The sequence below is a fragment of the Fusarium falciforme genome, chromosome 1 (assembly GCF_026873545.1).
Source record: "Fusarium falciforme chromosome 1, complete sequence".
Classification (NCBI taxonomy): domain Eukaryota; kingdom Fungi; phylum Ascomycota; class Sordariomycetes; order Hypocreales; family Nectriaceae; genus Fusarium; species Fusarium falciforme.
The window spans coordinates 4,020,414-4,036,843 of record NC_070544.1 but is presented as its reverse complement, the minus strand read 5'-3'; the positions used below and the strand labels follow the sequence as shown (position 1 = coordinate 4,036,843).

General features: G+C 54.0%; 7 protein-coding genes across 7 annotated transcripts; 2 read left to right on the top strand and 5 right to left on the bottom strand.

The window, feature by feature from the left end:
* Window positions 1-561: 561 nt before the first annotated feature.
* NCS54_00114200 (Hypothetical protein) lies at window positions 562-3,211 on the bottom strand (the record flags this gene model as incomplete). The annotated part of the gene is made up of 3 exons (XM_053146776.1): window positions 562-838; window positions 893-2,839; window positions 2,898-3,211. 3 exons carry the CDS (start codon window positions 3,209-3,211, stop codon window positions 562-564), a joined length of 2,538 nt encoding a protein of 845 aa, XP_053002751.1.
* Window positions 3,212-4,629: 1,418 nt separating this feature from the next.
* Window positions 4,630-6,394, bottom strand: NCS54_00114100 (CBF domain-containing protein; the record flags this gene model as incomplete). The annotated part of the gene is made up of 3 exons (XM_053146775.1): window positions 4,630-4,797; window positions 4,850-5,735; window positions 5,787-6,394. 3 exons carry the CDS (start codon window positions 6,392-6,394, stop codon window positions 4,630-4,632), a joined length of 1,662 nt encoding a protein of 553 aa, XP_053002750.1.
* Window positions 6,395-6,752: 358 nt separating this feature from the next.
* NCS54_00114000 (ATP synthase subunit 4) lies at window positions 6,753-7,676 on the top strand (the record flags this gene model as incomplete). The annotated part of the gene is made up of 4 exons (XM_053146774.1): window positions 6,753-6,783; window positions 6,870-7,318; window positions 7,379-7,601; window positions 7,654-7,676. 4 exons carry the CDS (start codon window positions 6,753-6,755, stop codon window positions 7,674-7,676), a joined length of 726 nt encoding a protein of 241 aa, XP_053002749.1.
* Window positions 7,677-8,352: 676 nt separating this feature from the next.
* On the bottom strand, window positions 8,353-10,506 carry NCS54_00113900 (Hypothetical protein; the record flags this gene model as incomplete). Its single annotated transcript, XM_053146773.1, has 2 exons — window positions 8,353-8,938; window positions 9,053-10,506. 2 exons carry the CDS (start codon window positions 10,504-10,506, stop codon window positions 8,353-8,355), a joined length of 2,040 nt encoding a protein of 679 aa, XP_053002748.1.
* Window positions 10,507-11,072: 566 nt separating this feature from the next.
* NCS54_00113800 (Ubiquinone biosynthesis monooxygenase COQ6, mitochondrial) lies at window positions 11,073-12,582 on the top strand (the record flags this gene model as incomplete). The annotated part of the gene is made up of 2 exons (XM_053146772.1): window positions 11,073-11,241; window positions 11,288-12,582. The coding sequence occupies 2 exons, from the start codon at window positions 11,073-11,075 to the stop codon at window positions 12,580-12,582; spliced, it is 1,464 nt and encodes a 487-aa protein (XP_053002747.1).
* Window positions 12,583-12,855: 273 nt separating this feature from the next.
* NCS54_00113700 (NADH-ubiquinone oxidoreductase 49 kDa subunit, mitochondrial) lies at window positions 12,856-14,371 on the bottom strand (the record flags this gene model as incomplete). Its single annotated transcript, XM_053146771.1, has 3 exons — window positions 12,856-12,872; window positions 12,928-13,669; window positions 13,724-14,371. 3 exons carry the CDS (start codon window positions 14,369-14,371, stop codon window positions 12,856-12,858), a joined length of 1,407 nt encoding a protein of 468 aa, XP_053002746.1.
* An 838-nt stretch (window positions 14,372-15,209) lies between these two features.
* On the bottom strand, window positions 15,210-15,860 carry NCS54_00113600 (N-acetyltransferase domain-containing protein; the record flags this gene model as incomplete). Its single annotated transcript, XM_053146770.1, has 1 exon — window positions 15,210-15,860. The coding sequence occupies one exon, from the start codon at window positions 15,858-15,860 to the stop codon at window positions 15,210-15,212; it is 651 nt and encodes a 216-aa protein (XP_053002745.1).
* Window positions 15,861-16,430: the final 570 nt, after the last annotated feature.

Here is a 16,430-nt window from a genome sequence, read left to right as displayed (position 1 = left end):
ACAGCTGCTATTCCACGTAATCAATCTATTCAGCCGTGCATGAACCAGTTGATCTATGTTGAGGCTCGTTGGTGCAATTCGTTTCCGATTTTTAAATTTGGTGCGAAGTACATCTAGTACACATTGCAGAGGGGTTTCCTTTGCGTATCTTCAACACTATAATCAAGAAGGCAGTCACAATACCCAAGATACTTGGTTTTCGCTACGGCTCGCGCCCCAAAAGACATGTCAATTTTATGTATGCCCTCCCATGTAAACCGCACACCGAAAAGTATTGGGAACCCAAACTACCCAGCGCCAGATGCACTGTCTGGATGGCGCCCCCAAAGCCCCCCTAAACCAACCAGCCATTTCCAGAGGAACAAGTACTGTACCGTGATAAACTCCAGGCCTACAGGTTGAAAATGCCAATAGGCAAATACAAAAGAAAGAAGAAAAAAAAGAGGGAGCGCGGCAAGACTGTACTGTGTGCCAACCGCTATATCGTGTGTGCCCAACTCTTGAAAGTAACACTCTTGCGTGTATCCTTCGCTTCGGCTCGCCTAGATGTTGGTGCGCCCCTTATACAATGTTGTATACCCTCTTGGCTATCATGTAGCATGCGAATCCAAAGAAAAGGAGACCAGCCGTGATCCAGACGAACCAGGTGAGGTCGCCTTCATACTCTTGACCGGGCACCCAGACGTTCATACCCCACAGACCGGTGATGATGTTCATGGGGAGTACGATGGTGCCCAGGACGGTGAGCTTACCGAGCACGTCGGCCGTTTGTTCCTGGCGCTCGTTCATGCGAATGTTTATCTGGGCGAGGTAGTTGCCATGAGATCGAGCAAGTATTCTGTGTGCGTCAGTACAACTTTGTCCCTTGGTCTTATACACGTATGCAACTCACTTTTCGTAATGGCCAAGGTTGGCAGTCATGGTGATGATGTGGTCTTGGATATCACCAAGATAGAGGCCAATCTCGGACCGAGGCGCAACTTCCCACCGCTCATTGCAGCGCTTGGCGAATCCTTTGATAACATCCGCCTTGTTGCCCAGCAAGCGGTATAGACTCATGACCCTCTTTCTGCAGTCACCTACACGTCGAAGCATGTCACTATTAGGATCAGACGTTGTGACGGCGTCGTCTGGCTTCGAGTTATCTTCCTTCAACCGCTTATCGGCGGATGAATGTAGCTTGAGGATGGCGTCGTCAATCTCGTCTACCTCATCCTCGATATTCTGTATCAAGGGCTGAAAGACATCCGTGATGTCGTCGATAATGGCATACGAGATCCAGTCCGAAGATAGTATCAAGTAGTCGCGCAACTGACGAATTCGTCGACGGACGTTGGCAGGATGCGGCGTCTTGGAGAAGTGGAAGCTCAGGACGCCTTCTCGGAAGACAACCACATACATATCGACAGGCTCCAGGAAGTTTTCGCTGTTGTTGTCTTGATCAAAGGTTCGATAGTTGACAAAGTAGTAGTGCCGGAAGAGCTCAACCTTCTCGCGAGCCTCCTGCAGCATGATATCTTCTGCAGTAAGTGGATGGATGCCAAATGCTTTGGATATGACCTTCATCTCTGGTTCAGTGGGACAGAGTACATCAAGCCACCAGACTGGTCGCTCGCCATATCTCAGGATCTTGTCTTTTGAACCCGCCGTAGTGTCCTGTGAGATGTGCAACAAGCTCTCTTCTGCTGACTTGCGGCCCGACGGAGTAGCCCGCCCTGACTCGCTTCTCGAGGCTACATGTGCCAATGGATCTTTCGAGGGGGATGCCGTTCCCTCAGGCCGGGTCTCTAGAGTATCGCGGGTGGCTGACAACGAGGGTTGGCGCGTATTAGCCTTGGACTCGCTATCTGTCCCCGAGCCCTGATTGCGAGTCTTGGTGGGAATGGTGACAGGGTCCAAATCCTCCTCATCAGACTCATCATCGGAGAGAATTCTGGGATCTGGAATGAAGAGTTCTCGAAAGCCCCCACCGGGCTGGACAAGCTCGGATATTGTCTGGCTGTGAATCGTGCTCTGGAACTCCTCGTTGAAATAAGTGAACCGATATGGCGTTTCCTCATCTGACTGGAACCAGCCTTTGCGCAACGGGCGGAGTCGTCCATTAATGAGCTGCGGCTCCGTGATCTTCTTGACGCGACGTTCCTCGGTTCGGTCCTCCTTCTCCATGTGACTCCATTCTTCCAGGATGGACAAGTCGGGCCATTGACCGCGACGACGGCGTGTTCGATACTGGCGTTGCTCCTGTCCTCGTGACTGAGGCTCGTCATCTCCTATTTCGGACATACCAGGACCTGGGAAGCAAACATCCTGCTCAGCCTCAGCCACCATTCTTCGACCAAGCTCAGGTCGATTATCCCTTAGAACACTCCCAACATCAGAAAGGCCGTCAATCTCGCCTATCAAGCGATGTGGGGAGTCGTCACGGACGCTGCCGAGTTCATCCCGTATCATGACATCCCCTAGACTGAGTTCTATGCGATCGGCGGTGCCAAATGTGGGAGAGCCCGGCATGGATGGCGGATGGTTGACATCGTAACGGTCCTTTGCGCCAGATGAAGTTCCTAGCCTTGTCATGGAGGACTTGTTGGAGGGTCGTCGACTTCGGCTGTGACTTGATACCGCATCACTTGCGCCGTAGCCAGATAGGCCAGTCTGTGAACGTCGTAGCCTCGATTCGCCTAGCAAAGGCGCAGATTCATCCCACTGCGAATGTTCTGGATGCTCCTCTTCGGCGGAAACAGCTGGGATCGAGCGGAGACGGTTGCTACTTGGACCTGTGAAGGGCGAGACCGGAGCCGGGACCGTCGATGATCGTCTGGGACGCATAGGGTGGTGGCCACTGAGTTGCATATTAGTGGGATGTTATAGAACCAATTGTTCATGCAAGCCAAGCTCACCGATGATCTAGCAATGCTTCGCTATCAATGCTCGCGTCGCTCAAATTGGCCTTGGGGAGGTTGAAGAAACCCTCCCCGGCAGCCTCCTCAGCCTCGTCGCGTCCATCATCCTCGTCAAACGCCGCAAAACTCTTTCTGCGAGCGCGCTTCTTCTTGCCACCTCGGTGTCCCTTCCTCTTCCTGGGCTTGGGTCGATCGGGGGTAGAGTTGGAGGCGGAGGCGGAGCCAGAGGCAGCCGGTCGTTGGGTGGGAGTGCCAGGCGATTGAGTATTGCTTGGGTTGGCCAAGTTGCTAAAGCGATTGTTCGAAGCCATATCGTGCTCCTGAAGACAGGGACACTATGGAATTATGTGAAAAGGAGAAGAAAAGGAAGCGTCCAAGGTTGTGGGAAAGTCGTAGGAATGACTGCGCTGTGCCACCAAGCCGCAAATCCATGGATCAGTGATGATGTCAGCTCCCTGGGGCTACCTGCCTACAGTTTGGCGCCTGCATCGGCCAGCTACAGGGGGGCGCTCGCCTGGAGCAATAATTGGCCCAGGGCACTTTTAGCTGGGTTCCCACTAACCGGCCACCAAAGTTACCGTCGGGTCAATCCCCGCAGCGGGGGGGCGATGAGAGTTGGGGTTGCAGAGAAAGGTAAAAAGGAGGTCAGTGTCAGAAGTGAATATCATCATGGTTGTAGATCGACAACATTTCTGGTGTTGAACCCAGTTCCTCCTTGTCTCTTCTTCCCTGCCTTCTGGTATGCGACTCAAAGACAGCAATGTCGGTCATGCCTTGCAGCCTGGATGCACATGTCTGCTCCACACTCACCACTCAATCGGCCATATCCGGCCCTCGCCAACTTGGGGCTTCAAGGCGTTACCACATGACAACTGTTGGGTCTTAGACTCACCACGCTCACTCGCTGGGTTCCCGGTGACATGTGTCCAGCTGAGGACGTTTCTCGCTAAACAACATGTTAGCCGAATGTCCTCTTTTCATCTTTACCGCAACATCAAAGAGGAGCCAGCGAGTTGTCATGATCATGGTGTCCAACATCACCGGCCCCACTAGCTATCGGCTGTCACCACTAGCTCAGTATCACGTCCGGCACGCGCCGTCAAGCCAGCGCAATATACTGCAACACCACATAGCCTATCACAAGCAAAGGCGTGGTGGCAGAGTGGTCTAATGCGATAGACTAGAAATCTATTCTCTTCGGAGGCGTCTGTTCGAATCAGGCCCACGTCGATTCATTTTTTGCCTTGTTTCACGACTGGTGAGGATTTGCTCTTGGTGTTTCTGTTGCCACCGAGACGATAACTCAGCATCGTTTCTTTTTTGCCACCACTGCCTCTTCTCTCGGATTAGGCACCTAAGGTTGCAGGATAGGTAGCAAGAGTGCCCCTGCTTTGAGAACTTGCGCCGTCGTGTGAGGCTTATCAATAAGCACTCAGCAACCCTAGCAACGACTTATACCACATCTTGTGCAAGGAAATACAGCATTTTGACGTCAAGGCATGTTTCAGCGCCGCAGCTCGCCTATCCAGCTGCATTGAAACCTGTGTCCATACTGAGACTAACAAAGTATCCATTGCATATCATTCTAGAGTAACAACTTTTGGTGGAATGCCCAAACACATTGCCATTTGCGCCATGTTCCTCACATCTCTAAGAATTACACGCGAGTCTAACTTGGGTATACGCAACAAACCAGCTTTTGCCATCCTTACAGTCCGTTAAACCGTCTTCACGCAACTTCAGCGGTCTGGGGCGATCCCCCAAAGTCCCACAGCTTGACAAGCAGGCTGTCGGGCTCAGCGTCACCGGCCTCATGAGGCAAGAAGACTTTTTTGGGAATGTGGAACTCGACCACAGGTGCCTTCTTGACGTTCTTGGTCATCTCGGCCTCGAGGAGCTATACGATGGTTAGAACCTTGTCATCAATCTCACACGTAGAAACAACTTACAGTAGCATATGAGTGGTCGAGGAAATCCTCAATGTTGTAAGAAACTTTGGTGAACTGCTCAGAGATGACCTTGGTAATAGTGGCAACGTTCGGGTGATAATGAGACTGGAGCTGCACAAGCTCCCAGAGACAGCTGTCAATCGCCTGCGTCTCCATTGGGTCCGTCTCCTCCGGCAGGAATGGGTCCTCAGCGCCATGTTCGCTCATGTGCTTCTTGACCTCGGGGTCCCTCTCCTCTCGGTGAATCATGAATGTGCATGTCGGGTGACGCTTAAGCAGGTTGTAAATCCAAGGGGTCACAAAGACGATGGCGCTGGGGGGCGCATTCAGCGAAAGCCGGGCGAGGCGCTTGATAAAGCTGGCGACGAGCGCCGCCGGAAGATGGGTTGAGGCGAGGAAGGTGTCCAATAGGCGGAAGAATCGTGATCGGTGCTTGGAGTGAAGAATATCGCGATCCAGAAGGGAGTAGAGTTTTGTGTAGAAGGAGGGGTAGTCCAGATTCCGCTCCGAGATCAAGTAAAAGACACCCGAAAGGGCTAGGAGGGACATGGAACCGCCGACGTCGTAAGAGTTGGTCAGGAAGTCGGCGAGCAGCTCGGGCTTTGTGAACCAGGGAGCAATCACGGTCGAGATGATGTCGAGTATCCGCTTGCGCTGCTCCTTTTCCTCGGCGAGGGTCATGATGGCAAGCCATGCCTCTTGGCCTTGCTTCTTGTGCTGGGTGACATTTCGAAGAGGATGAGCCTTCTTCTTTGGCCGTGGGACGTAATAATCCTCCAGCTCATCAGCGGACTCTGGGACGCCATCCAGAGCTGACAAGAGCGCAAAGCATCGATCAAAGAGTTCTGGTGAAGCATTGTCGTCTGACTGTTTCTCTACAATGTATCTAGGCATAGGTTAGCCGAGACTGTTGATCGGAGGTTTCAAGGCCACGTACTTGACTGAGCTGAATGTAAAGTAGCGGATGTCGTCGTACTGCTCAGCAAACTCCTCGATATAGACATTGCTTGCGTCCTCATTCTCACTCACAAGGAGTGATTCCATAATGTCGCGATGGAATGCCCGAGGGAAAATGTACTCCTCCTTGTCGTACATGAACTGCCCCTCAGCCTTGAGCGTCCTCATGCAAAGAGTCAGGGCGGTCGGGGCCAGCTCCTCATCCCGAAGCATTGCGAGCAGAGTCTTCTTAAACTCTCCGAACTGCTCCTTGAGCCAGCCGACCACGACCAAGTCCTTCTCGGATAGGCTCTTCTTGGCGATGAGAGCACCCTGGGTGAGCAACCGCACAAAGATGCGGCAGAGCGCGACGGTCGCCAGCATGCTCTCGGGCTCGCCCTTTTTGAAGTCATTGGCGGTGCTGAGGAGGACGGTGATGTCGTTGTAGTTCTTCCTCGACTCTAGAATGCCTTGCTCCATGAGAAGGATCTTGGCGTTGGGATCCTCGGACTCATCGCTGGCGCTTGATGACCTCCGTCTCTTGGTGGGCTTCTCTTGAGTTGAGGACCTCTTGCGCTTGGAGCGCTCTTCTGTAGCGGCCTTGGGCATTTCTGTCGCGTTTTCTTAGGCGTATCTGCTATACAATAAGATTAAAAAGAAAAGAAAGAAAAAAAGGTCCCAAATATTGCCGGTTCTGTTACAGGTCTCAAAAACTTCGGTTCATTCAAGTTCATAAAGTTCAACGTCCAGAAATCTTTACTTGACTGTTGAAATTTCGCCCAATCACAGCTGACCCCGGCGCCAAGACCCTCCCACGGCAAAATCCCGGCCGCTCCAGATCCCCTCCGATTTTCAAGGTCACGTGCATCTGATTGTTGCCGAGCTAGCGCGATAAAACCTCAACCTCACTTCCAGCTCCCCGATCAACGACAAGCCCACGATACCCCCATCACGTAACCATCTCACAATGGCGTCACGCTTGGCCCGAAGCGCCGTCGGTACGTTCTGAGAGCCCTCGATACTCGATCCCGGCCCAATTCCATCTCAATTGGCCCTCGCGACGACTCTTTCTGACCCCAAACAGGCGCTCCCCTCCTCCGACCCGTCCTCGCCCGCCGAGCCGCCCCTGCCATCTCCGCCGCCGCCGTGCGATTCAACAGCAATGTCCCCGCCGAGGAGCCCAAGAAGAAGGCCCAGAGCCTCATCGACGCCCTCCCCGGAAACAGCCTGCTCAGCAAGACCGCCATCCTGAGCTCCGCCGCCGGTCTCTCCATCTACGGCATCTCCAGCGAGTACTACGTCATGAACGAGGAGACCATCATCGCCATCTGCCTGCTCTCCGTCTGGGGTGGTCTGATCAAGTACGGTGGCCCTGCCTACAAGGAGTGGGCCGAGTCGCAGAACAACAAGATCAAGAACATCCTCAACAGCGCCCGTGCCGACCACACCGAGGCCGTCAAGGGCCGCATTGAGGACGTCAAGCAGATGGGCAGCGTCGTCGAGATCACCAAGAACCTGTTTGAGGTTTCCAAGGTAATTCCGAGATGGCCGTCGGACCCCGAGGTGATATATACTGATGGTACTGCGTGTTAGGAAACCGCCAAGCTCGAGGCTGAGGCTTTCGAGCTCGAGCAGAAGACCGCCCTGGCCGCCGAGGCTAAGAGCGTCCTTGACTCCTGGGTCCGATACGAGGGCCAGGTCAAGCAGCGACAGCAGAAGGAGCTCGCTCAGTCTGTCATCGCCAAGGTCCAGAAGGAGCTCGAGAACCCCAAGGTCCTCCAGCAGATCCTCCAGCAGAGCGTTGCCGACGTTGAGAGTGCGTGGATTCCTCCTGGATATCCAATTGACTATGCTGACATAATTTACAGAGATCGTCGCCGCCAAGCAATAGATGACCAACCGCCGCTAGAGTCTCGATCCCTAGATTCCACGGTTTCCCTTTGTACCCCTTTTGTGTCATAAAACAACACCTGTGCATTAGCCGAATCAATCAAGACCCTAGTTCCTTCAGCGCTGGAAAGTTGTTGCCTGTGAGATACGTCAAGATAGGGTCAATTGCGTTTCAATTGGGGTTGTCGGAGCTATAATTTGCTCTTCGGGAAAGGTCGGGATCTCCGATATCGCCTATCCTATCTTCCGAGTTGAGCAAAAAATCAAAACAAATATCAACACTCGATGTCGTCTATTCTCTTTGACAGTGACTCAATTGGTATTGCTAAGCAATTGTCAATCTCGGGCAATGCCATCTAGCAATGGGTTATGCTCGCCGGGTGGACGAGCCGACATGACGCGTCCCACGCTTCACCACACCAAGCATCACAGATCGAAACGATCTTACAAGAATGTTCAGTAAGAAATTATTGTGCGTCTGTACATGAGTAATTATACACTCGAGAAAACCAGTAATCCTCAACGCCGGCCATCTGCTCCATGGATTCAAGATCCAAAGCATAGGTAACCACCCACCCATCCGCCCAGCGCATCAAGACCAATAGATAAAAAAGAAATATGGTAAAGGACTGTCTGTTGTGAAAACAGATCAGAAGAATCTGCTGTGAGAACAGCTATTAGTAGATCGGCCTCGGATCTTCCCACTTCTTGGGTTCCGGAGTCCCCTTTGCTGCTGGAGACTCATCCACTCCAGGGCCGAGTGATACGCGCCCACTTCGTCGTCTTCTAGCTCCATCGCCTGCGACAGGACCAATCCACTCCCAAGCACGTCCGACTTCGCCGCTGCGACCTTCTCTTTGACTGGTTCGAACATTGCTGTTTTGCTCAACCACAGCTCGCACTCTCTGCCAGATGCGCTCACGCTCCGAGAGCGAATGCACGGAGCGTAGGATATCGTCTCTCAAGTTAGGCAGAAACAACCAAGGGTCATCGATATCTTCCTCGCCCAGCTCCTTCTGGTTGGCCAATCTTCCCAGAACCAAGTCAACCAGAGCAGGAATCTGAGCCGAAGTGGCGACATGCTTGCGATACCGGGCTCGCATGTACAAGACAGTCAAGATTGACGTCACTAAAAGTCCAATTGTGAGTCGATATCTTGCCAGGCTGAGTCTGAGCGATCGTTTGAGCGCGCAGGTGAGCGGAAGGCGAGCGAGAGACGTGGACGATAGCCGTCGTTCTGGAAGATCGGGGGAACCGGGCGGTCTGTAGGGTCAATAGTGGATCTGGTTAGTGTCTTGGTCAGAAACGGTTTGAGATAATGTCGTCGTTGTCGCGGAGCCCGTTGTCGACGCGTGTGGATAAAGAGATGGAACTTACGGTGCTGTCTCGACAATCTCGATTTCTTCCCTTGCAGTAACCTCTCCAATGGCAGCAGCCCAGAGCTCATCAAACTCATCCTCGTTGAGTCTCTTGGAGCGCTTTCGGCTGACAGTCTTCTTAAGTTCCTGTTCGGGGATGGCAGGAGACTCCTCCTTTTTGCCATCCTCAGTAACAAGCTCTCCACACTCATACTTGGCCCGGCGTTCTCTGAGCTCTTCAATGGCCTTGTCGGCCACAGCCTTGACTCGTCGCGCCTTTTCACCATCAGGTTCACAGGTAGGTGGCAGAGGAACTAGGCCACCAAAGGACAGGGGGTGCGGCTTGAGAATAAAGTCATGCTCGCATTGAACAGAAAAGTCCTTGAAGCAGTAGGCGTGCTGAGGGCAAGGTTCGCACTGAGGCTCGATGTATGGGAGGAGAGCGTCAGGAACAGGAATCTCCGGTGGAACCAACGACTTCGCTGGTGCTCCGATCCCACAGTAGCCGACGGCCATCTTCTCCTGCCGATACCAGGCAAGATACGCGCCCAAGAGGGCCATGAAGAGGACCAGCAGGGGCGCGCCAAGACCACCCTTGCGAGCGACCTGACCAGCAGGTTTGCGCGGTTCAATCGTAGTCTCCCCTCTGCTTGCTGCCTCCTCTAGCTCGAGTTGCTCATCAGGAGTGAACTCCTCGCCAGGCTCAAGCAGATCAGGAGTCGGCTCACGATACTTGGGAGTTGGCTCGCGATACTTGGGAGTCGGGGCTTCAAGCGTCTCTTCATAATTATCGGAATAACCATCTGTTCGTCGCCTCGAAGTCGATTTGACGCTTCGGATAGTGTCTCCGCCGCCGGTTGTGCGTCGTCGGTTGGTTGGAGTCTTTTGAGCGGGTGAGCTCCCACTCTGGAATGGGTTGTCGTATGTGAAGACGCTCTCATCGGGATCTGGCATGATGGTCTCCTCCTCCTCGGGCTCCGCCTTGATCTTAGGTGTAACGGTTCGTCGGGTCTGACGGGTCGAGCGAGGAGCCTCATAGTCATCGTGGTCATCGACATGGGAGAGTGCCCGGCTCACGGATCGTGTGCTCCGCTTCGTCGGGCTTCTAAGCCTAGAGGCGGGGGTTGCGGGGACATCATCCTCAGTCTTGATGCCTCTTGAGACCTTTCGAGGAGACTTGGATCGCCGTTTCGAGACTGATGGGGGGGCAAGATCATAGTCGTCCCAGGTACCCGTGTCTTCGGCGCTACCGGCATTGACGATACCCATGCTAGATCGCTTGGCTCTTGCCCGCTGGGCTCGGAGCTTGGGAGCCTGAGACAAGACATGCTCCTCGACTAGCTCGACCAGCTGTGCCTTCTTTGCTGTTGCGGGGTACTCGACGTTGTGGGTGACGAGTATAGATCGTAGTCGCGGGATGGTGACTTTGTGGGCGTCAAAGCCCTCCTCGAGGTAATCCTCAACGTCAGCCATGATGTCTGCTCTGTTGGAGCTTGGGATATGGTAGGACAAGTTGCAAAGGATGGATGAGTGTGGGATGGCCGCAGATCATAGACCGTCCACGTTGTGTAGGTGGTGAGGTCACGCAGCAGGATCAACAACAAAGATAGCTGCACTTTGCGCCCGCGTTATCACCTGAAACCGCAATGGTCGCAGCGCAGTCGCGAGTAGCGTCTTGCAAAAGATGCCCAGGCGGCGTGAGAAATTCTTGCTCGAGGTGGGGTGATGGACTTTTCCCTCTCGTCTGGACAGATTGTTGATACAAAGACCCTTGACGCAATGATAAAGTTGATAGCGCCGTTGTCTGTGGCAACTGGAGCCTGGAACTTGCACGTTCCTTGTCACTTGACCCGTGCGGTGGTCGCACCGCCACAGTTAGCCACAGTGTGCCACATTTGTCCCGCGAGCTATCGAACGATTGAGGGACGACATTCGCTGGGGAGCTTCAAGCGATGTCTCATCCCACATCGTGAGTCGTGATTTGCCTTTCACGACGGCGTTCTTCTGGCATTGAGAGCTCAATTGACTTTTCACACATCATGCTAGCCAGAAGGTCTGTTTTGGGACAGTCCAGCTTTGTCTGTCAGAGCTGTGTACGCCAATACCAGTCCCAGATCCGCCGGGCGTCCACTGCCGCTCAAGACAACATTTACGATGTCGTCTGTGTTGGGGGTGGCCCAGCGGGCCTGAGCTTGCTCACAGCTCTTCGTAAGTTACTGCATCACTATTGAGAAACTTGCTAACGTCAAATCAGGAGCCAATCCTGTCACCGCCGGCCTGCGAGTCGCTCTCGTCGAAGCCCAGGATCTCTCCAAGGTCTCGTCGTTCTCGCTCCCTCCCACCCAATTCTCCAACCGATGCAGCTCCCTCACCCCCTCCTCGGCCCGATATCTCGACACGATAGGCGCATGGCAGCACATGAAGCGCGAGCGTATCCAGGACTATCAGGAAATGCAGGTGTGGGATGGAGTGACGGGCGCCCGCATCGAGTTCGACTGGCCTCCGGGCTCCGCCGCCGACAAGACGATCGCTTACATGGCCGAGAACCTCAACCTGACGTCTGGACTTCTCAAGAGGCTCCATGAACTTGGCGGGGTGGATATTTTCGACAAGACCAAGGTGGAGAATATTGACCTGGGCAAGGAGACTGAAGAGGTCGATCTGAGCGAGTGGCCGATCGTCCAGCTTTCAGGTGGCCATTCCCTAGCGGCACGTCTTCTCATCGGCGCAGATGGAGCCAACAGTCCTGTGCGTACTTTTGCTGGTATTAACAGCCGCGGCTGGGACTATGGCAGACACGGCGTTGTGGCAACTCTTGAGTTGGAGGGTGATGGCTGGGGCGGCGAGTTCAGCAAAATTGCCTACCAGCGTTTCTTGCCCACAGGTCCCGTTGCGATGCTGCCCCTTCCTGGTAACCATGCTTCGTTGGTCTGGTCTACCACGCCAGAGAAGGCTGCCCTTCTCAAGAGCCTCTCCCCCAAGGACTTTATCGCCATGGTCAATGCCGCTTTCCGTCTGAGCCCTGTCGACATTGGCTTCATGCACACTCAAGCAGATGGCCAGGCGGAAGAGCTCTCATGGCGCATGCAGCACACGACCGTTGATGCCGAGTCGATCCCCCAGGCCGTCGTTGGCGTCCAGGATGGCACTGTCGCATCTTTCCCCCTCAAGTTGCGTCATGCCGACACTTATACCGGCGAACGCGTTGCCCTCGTTGGCGATGCGGCGCACACCATCCACCCCCTCGCTGGCCAGGGCCTGAACCAGGGTCAGGGCGATGTTCAGAGCCTGGCCAAGACCATCGAGTACGCTGTGTCTCACGGTCAGGATTTGGGTACGCAGCTGTCTCTTGAGTCGTACAACAGTGAGCGCTATGCCGCCAACCACGTCATTCTCGGCGTTTGCGACAAGCTTCACAGGCTCTACTCTGTAGAGAGCGGTCCTCTAGTTCCGTTGCGCTCAGTTGGTCTCAGGGCTGTCAATGCCTTTGGACCCCTGAAGAATTTCTTCATGCAACAAGCTTCAGGCACTGGCATCAAGCTGCTGTAAAACTCCTCTGTACTCCCCTTAACGCATGTACTCTTGATCTGTAACATTAGACTTGCACATACATAATCACTCTAGGGCAGGTCAAAAGCCAAAAAAAAAAAAAGTTGGAACTGACATGTTTCATTGATACCTCACAGCACAACATCACCTCTACCTACATAGCTTCTCGCTCGAGCGCACGACATTTGCGGGAGTATTTACCGTGGTCTCCCTATCAGCTATGATTACAAACAAAAGGAACCCATTCTAATCTTCTTTCTTTTCCACTCGACTTTACCGATCGACCTCACCTATGATGGTTGTTAGCATGTGCATATTCTACCGCAAAAAACCAGAGTGACTTACCAAACACCAGATCCATAGTACCAATAACCGCCACAGCATCAGCCAGCAAGTGGCCCTTGGAGACGTGATCGAAACCGCCCAGGTGAGCGAAACCGGGGGCTCGGATGTGGCATCGGTATGGCCGCTCGCTGCCGTCGCTGACGACGTAGACACCCATCTCGCCCTTGGGGGCCTCGATGGCGGAGTAGGTCTCACCAGGAGGAACGGCGTAACCCTTGGTGTAGAGAAGGAAGTGGTGGATAAGAGCCTCCATGTTCTCCTTCATGGCGGATCGGGGGGGAGGAGAGACCTTGTAGTCCTCGACGCGGATGGGGCCGGCGGGCATCTTGTTCAGGCACTGGTGGATGATGCGGAGGGACTGTCGGAACTCCTCCATTCGGCAGAGGTATCGGTCGTAGCAGTCTCCGTTGGTTCCGACGGGGACGTCGAACTCGACCTGGTCGTAGGCATCGTAGGGCTGGCTCTTTCGGATATCCCATGGCACGCCGGAACCTCGGAGCATGACACCGGTGAAGGAGAGGTTCAGCGCCTCGGAGGCGGGAACGACACCGACACCCCTCAATCGCTCAATCCAGATACGGTTGTCGGTCAACATCTCCTCGGTCTCGTCGATACGGTCGCCGAACTGGGTGGCCCACTGGTAAATGTCGTCGAGGAGACCAACGGGGATATCCTGGTGAACACCGCCAGGTCGGACGTAGGCGGCGTGGAGACGGGCACCCGAGACACGCTCGTAGAATTCCTTGATAGTGGTCAATTTCTGTTATTCTCAACCAATTGCCCGCCATTGACCTACCATGAGCTTCTCACGCTCCTCGAAACCCCACAGGAAAGGCGTCAAAGCACCAACATCCATGGCGTGAGAGAGGACGGACATCAGGTGGTTAAGGACACGAGTGATCTCGCCAAAGAGGGTTCGGATGAACTTGGCACGCTCGGGAATCTCGACATTGAGCAGCTTCTCGACGGCGAGGGCGAAGCATTGCTCGTTGGTCATCATGGAGACGTAGTCGAGTCGGTCAAAGTAAGGCAGAGCCTGGAGATATGTCTTGTACTCGATCAACTTCTCGGTACCTCGGTGCAGCAGACCGACGTGGGGGTCGGCGCGGACAATCTCCTCGCCATTGAGCTCGAGAATCAGACGCAACACACCGTGGGCGGCGGGATGCTGAGGACCAAAGTTGACAGTGTAGTGTCGGACCTTACGGTCCTCGACCGAGTTCTCGCGCGACTTTCTGGTGGCACCGGGCAGCTGGCGGGACAGGCCGTAGGGATCGCTAGGATTGGCAAAGTCCTCGTCGACGGGGACGAGTCTGGTGCCGACGGGTTCGGCAGCAGCGTACTTTCGCAGGGAAGTCGTCGAGAAGGGGCGAGCGGCGAGGGCAGCGGGCCGCATTCGACACAGGCTCTGGGCGCCTCGGCTGGCGAGTCTGAGGGAGGCCATTGTGAGAGGAGCGGAGAGGGAGGGTCGGCCGTGAGTGAGGCGAGATTAAGAGAGTCTCCCAGGAGGACCTCTGGCTCGAGGTCAATGGCTGGTTGATGGAGGGGAATTCGCCTTGGTGGTTGTGCCCGTCATCTCCCGCGGTCCGGGGATCTCTGTTGAAACCTGGGAGCTTTGCTCTTGGTGGTGGGCCGGACTATTGTTGATGCGGGGGTTTGCCCAATCAACGTCTGACCATTACTCGTTCGTTTTTATACAATTACCCGAGCGTCCGCCATCACCAATTGTCCAATCCATCTCGGCCGAGAATTGATAGATATAGCAATGTGACTGTAAAGCTCGGGAAAAATTTAATAAAATTATTCTCGATCTATTTTACATCATTCGAATACAATTGAAGCAGTAGTAATGTTCCTGGGCCTGTACTATTTCTGCAATGTGAGGTAGACTTCCAGCCAAGTTTCATCCTCCATGTACGGCGTCATCCACATAGCGTTACCTATGTACTGAGCAGTTAGGAAATCGCCACAACTCAACACCAAGTCCAATAGTCTATGTGTAATACAATCAAGCATTCATCTAATCAGGTATAATGCAATTGATTACGAGTTTGACTTGTATCAGTAGCTAATCGTGTTTCAGCAACAATGAGATAGTCACTCGACTAAAATGTATGACACATTTAGTATGAGTATAGCGCAAGAGGTGAATCAACAATTATGTCAGGCCTTTTTGACATAAACTCCATGTATATCCTCACGACTAGCTAACACGCGAACCAAGCCTACGAAGTCCATATGCCTCTACTCCTAGTCATCTCCTTCCTTCCTCCCCAATCCCATCATGAATCTCTCACCAACTCCTTCACCCCCTCAAGATCACTCCTCAATAACCCAAAGTTGACCACATCCATCAGCACACCAAGCTTCTCCGCTGCTCCCCTCCTCGTCCCCTCCTCAACAAACCCGCACTTCTTCATGACCCTCTGGCTCGCCTCGTTGCGCCCGAATGCCTCCCCTTCGATTCTGTTTAGCCCAGGCCACGTATCAAAGCACCACCGTACAAACGCCCCGATCGCCTCAGTCGCGTACCCCTTGCCCCACGACGCAGAACCCAACCAGTAACCCAGCTCCCATGTCCGAAAGTAGACGTCGCCCTTGGCAATGATGCCCACGCCGCCGATGAAGCGCGGCTCAGGGGATGGGTTGTCCGCCGTGAGAGGCTTGATGAAGATGCCGTTGTGATGGGGGTAGGCCGTGCCGTCGGGCTTACACGCCGTGGAGAGAAAGGCCTCAGCGTCCGATAGTCTATATGGCGATGGGAACCCCGCTCGGAGATTGGCCGGGACTAAGGTGTCGTTGCCCGTCTCGGCCATGGCTGGGGCATCGGAGAGGAAGTATCGGCGGATGATGAGCCGTTCCGTCTCCAAGAGGATAGTGCCGGCCTCCTCACTAGGGGGTGAGGGCGAGGATAGTATAGTAGGACCCGCCATCTTGGACGGGGATACCTAGGACAAGTAATATGGAACTCGGGTCAAGGTTGGTTGAACAGACACGTAGTTTATCCCTGGAGAGACCAGTGATGGTGGTTTTCAGTTGTGAGTTTCCAACCACAGTTCTAGGCGGAAGGAATCTCATATACTATGCTAGGGTGGACATGATTCACCGATAACGCACAGTCACATCTGCTGATTTACAGAGGATCTTATTCTCCTCCGGAGCTAGTGGTTTTCAGGTAGGTGCTCGTATTCCTCGCAGAACAAGCTGACTGATCGTGGGGCTGACCTTGTCCTGTTGGCTACTTGGTGTCAACATCCCAGATCCTTGACTCATTCGGAGAGTTGCAAGGCTACGCACGACACAACAATAGAGCTGTCTCAACCAAAGCTAATCAACCAACCATTGCTGGCAAGGCGAACTAGGCAGGCAATCTTGCACCGACAACGCTCTCCCGGAAACATGGCCTAGGCCGCTTGTCTATTCCTTCGCATCTCTTACACCTCCACCTCGCCTTGCTTTGCTTTGCTCTGCCTTGCCGCGCCTTGTCTTGCCTTGCACGCTCA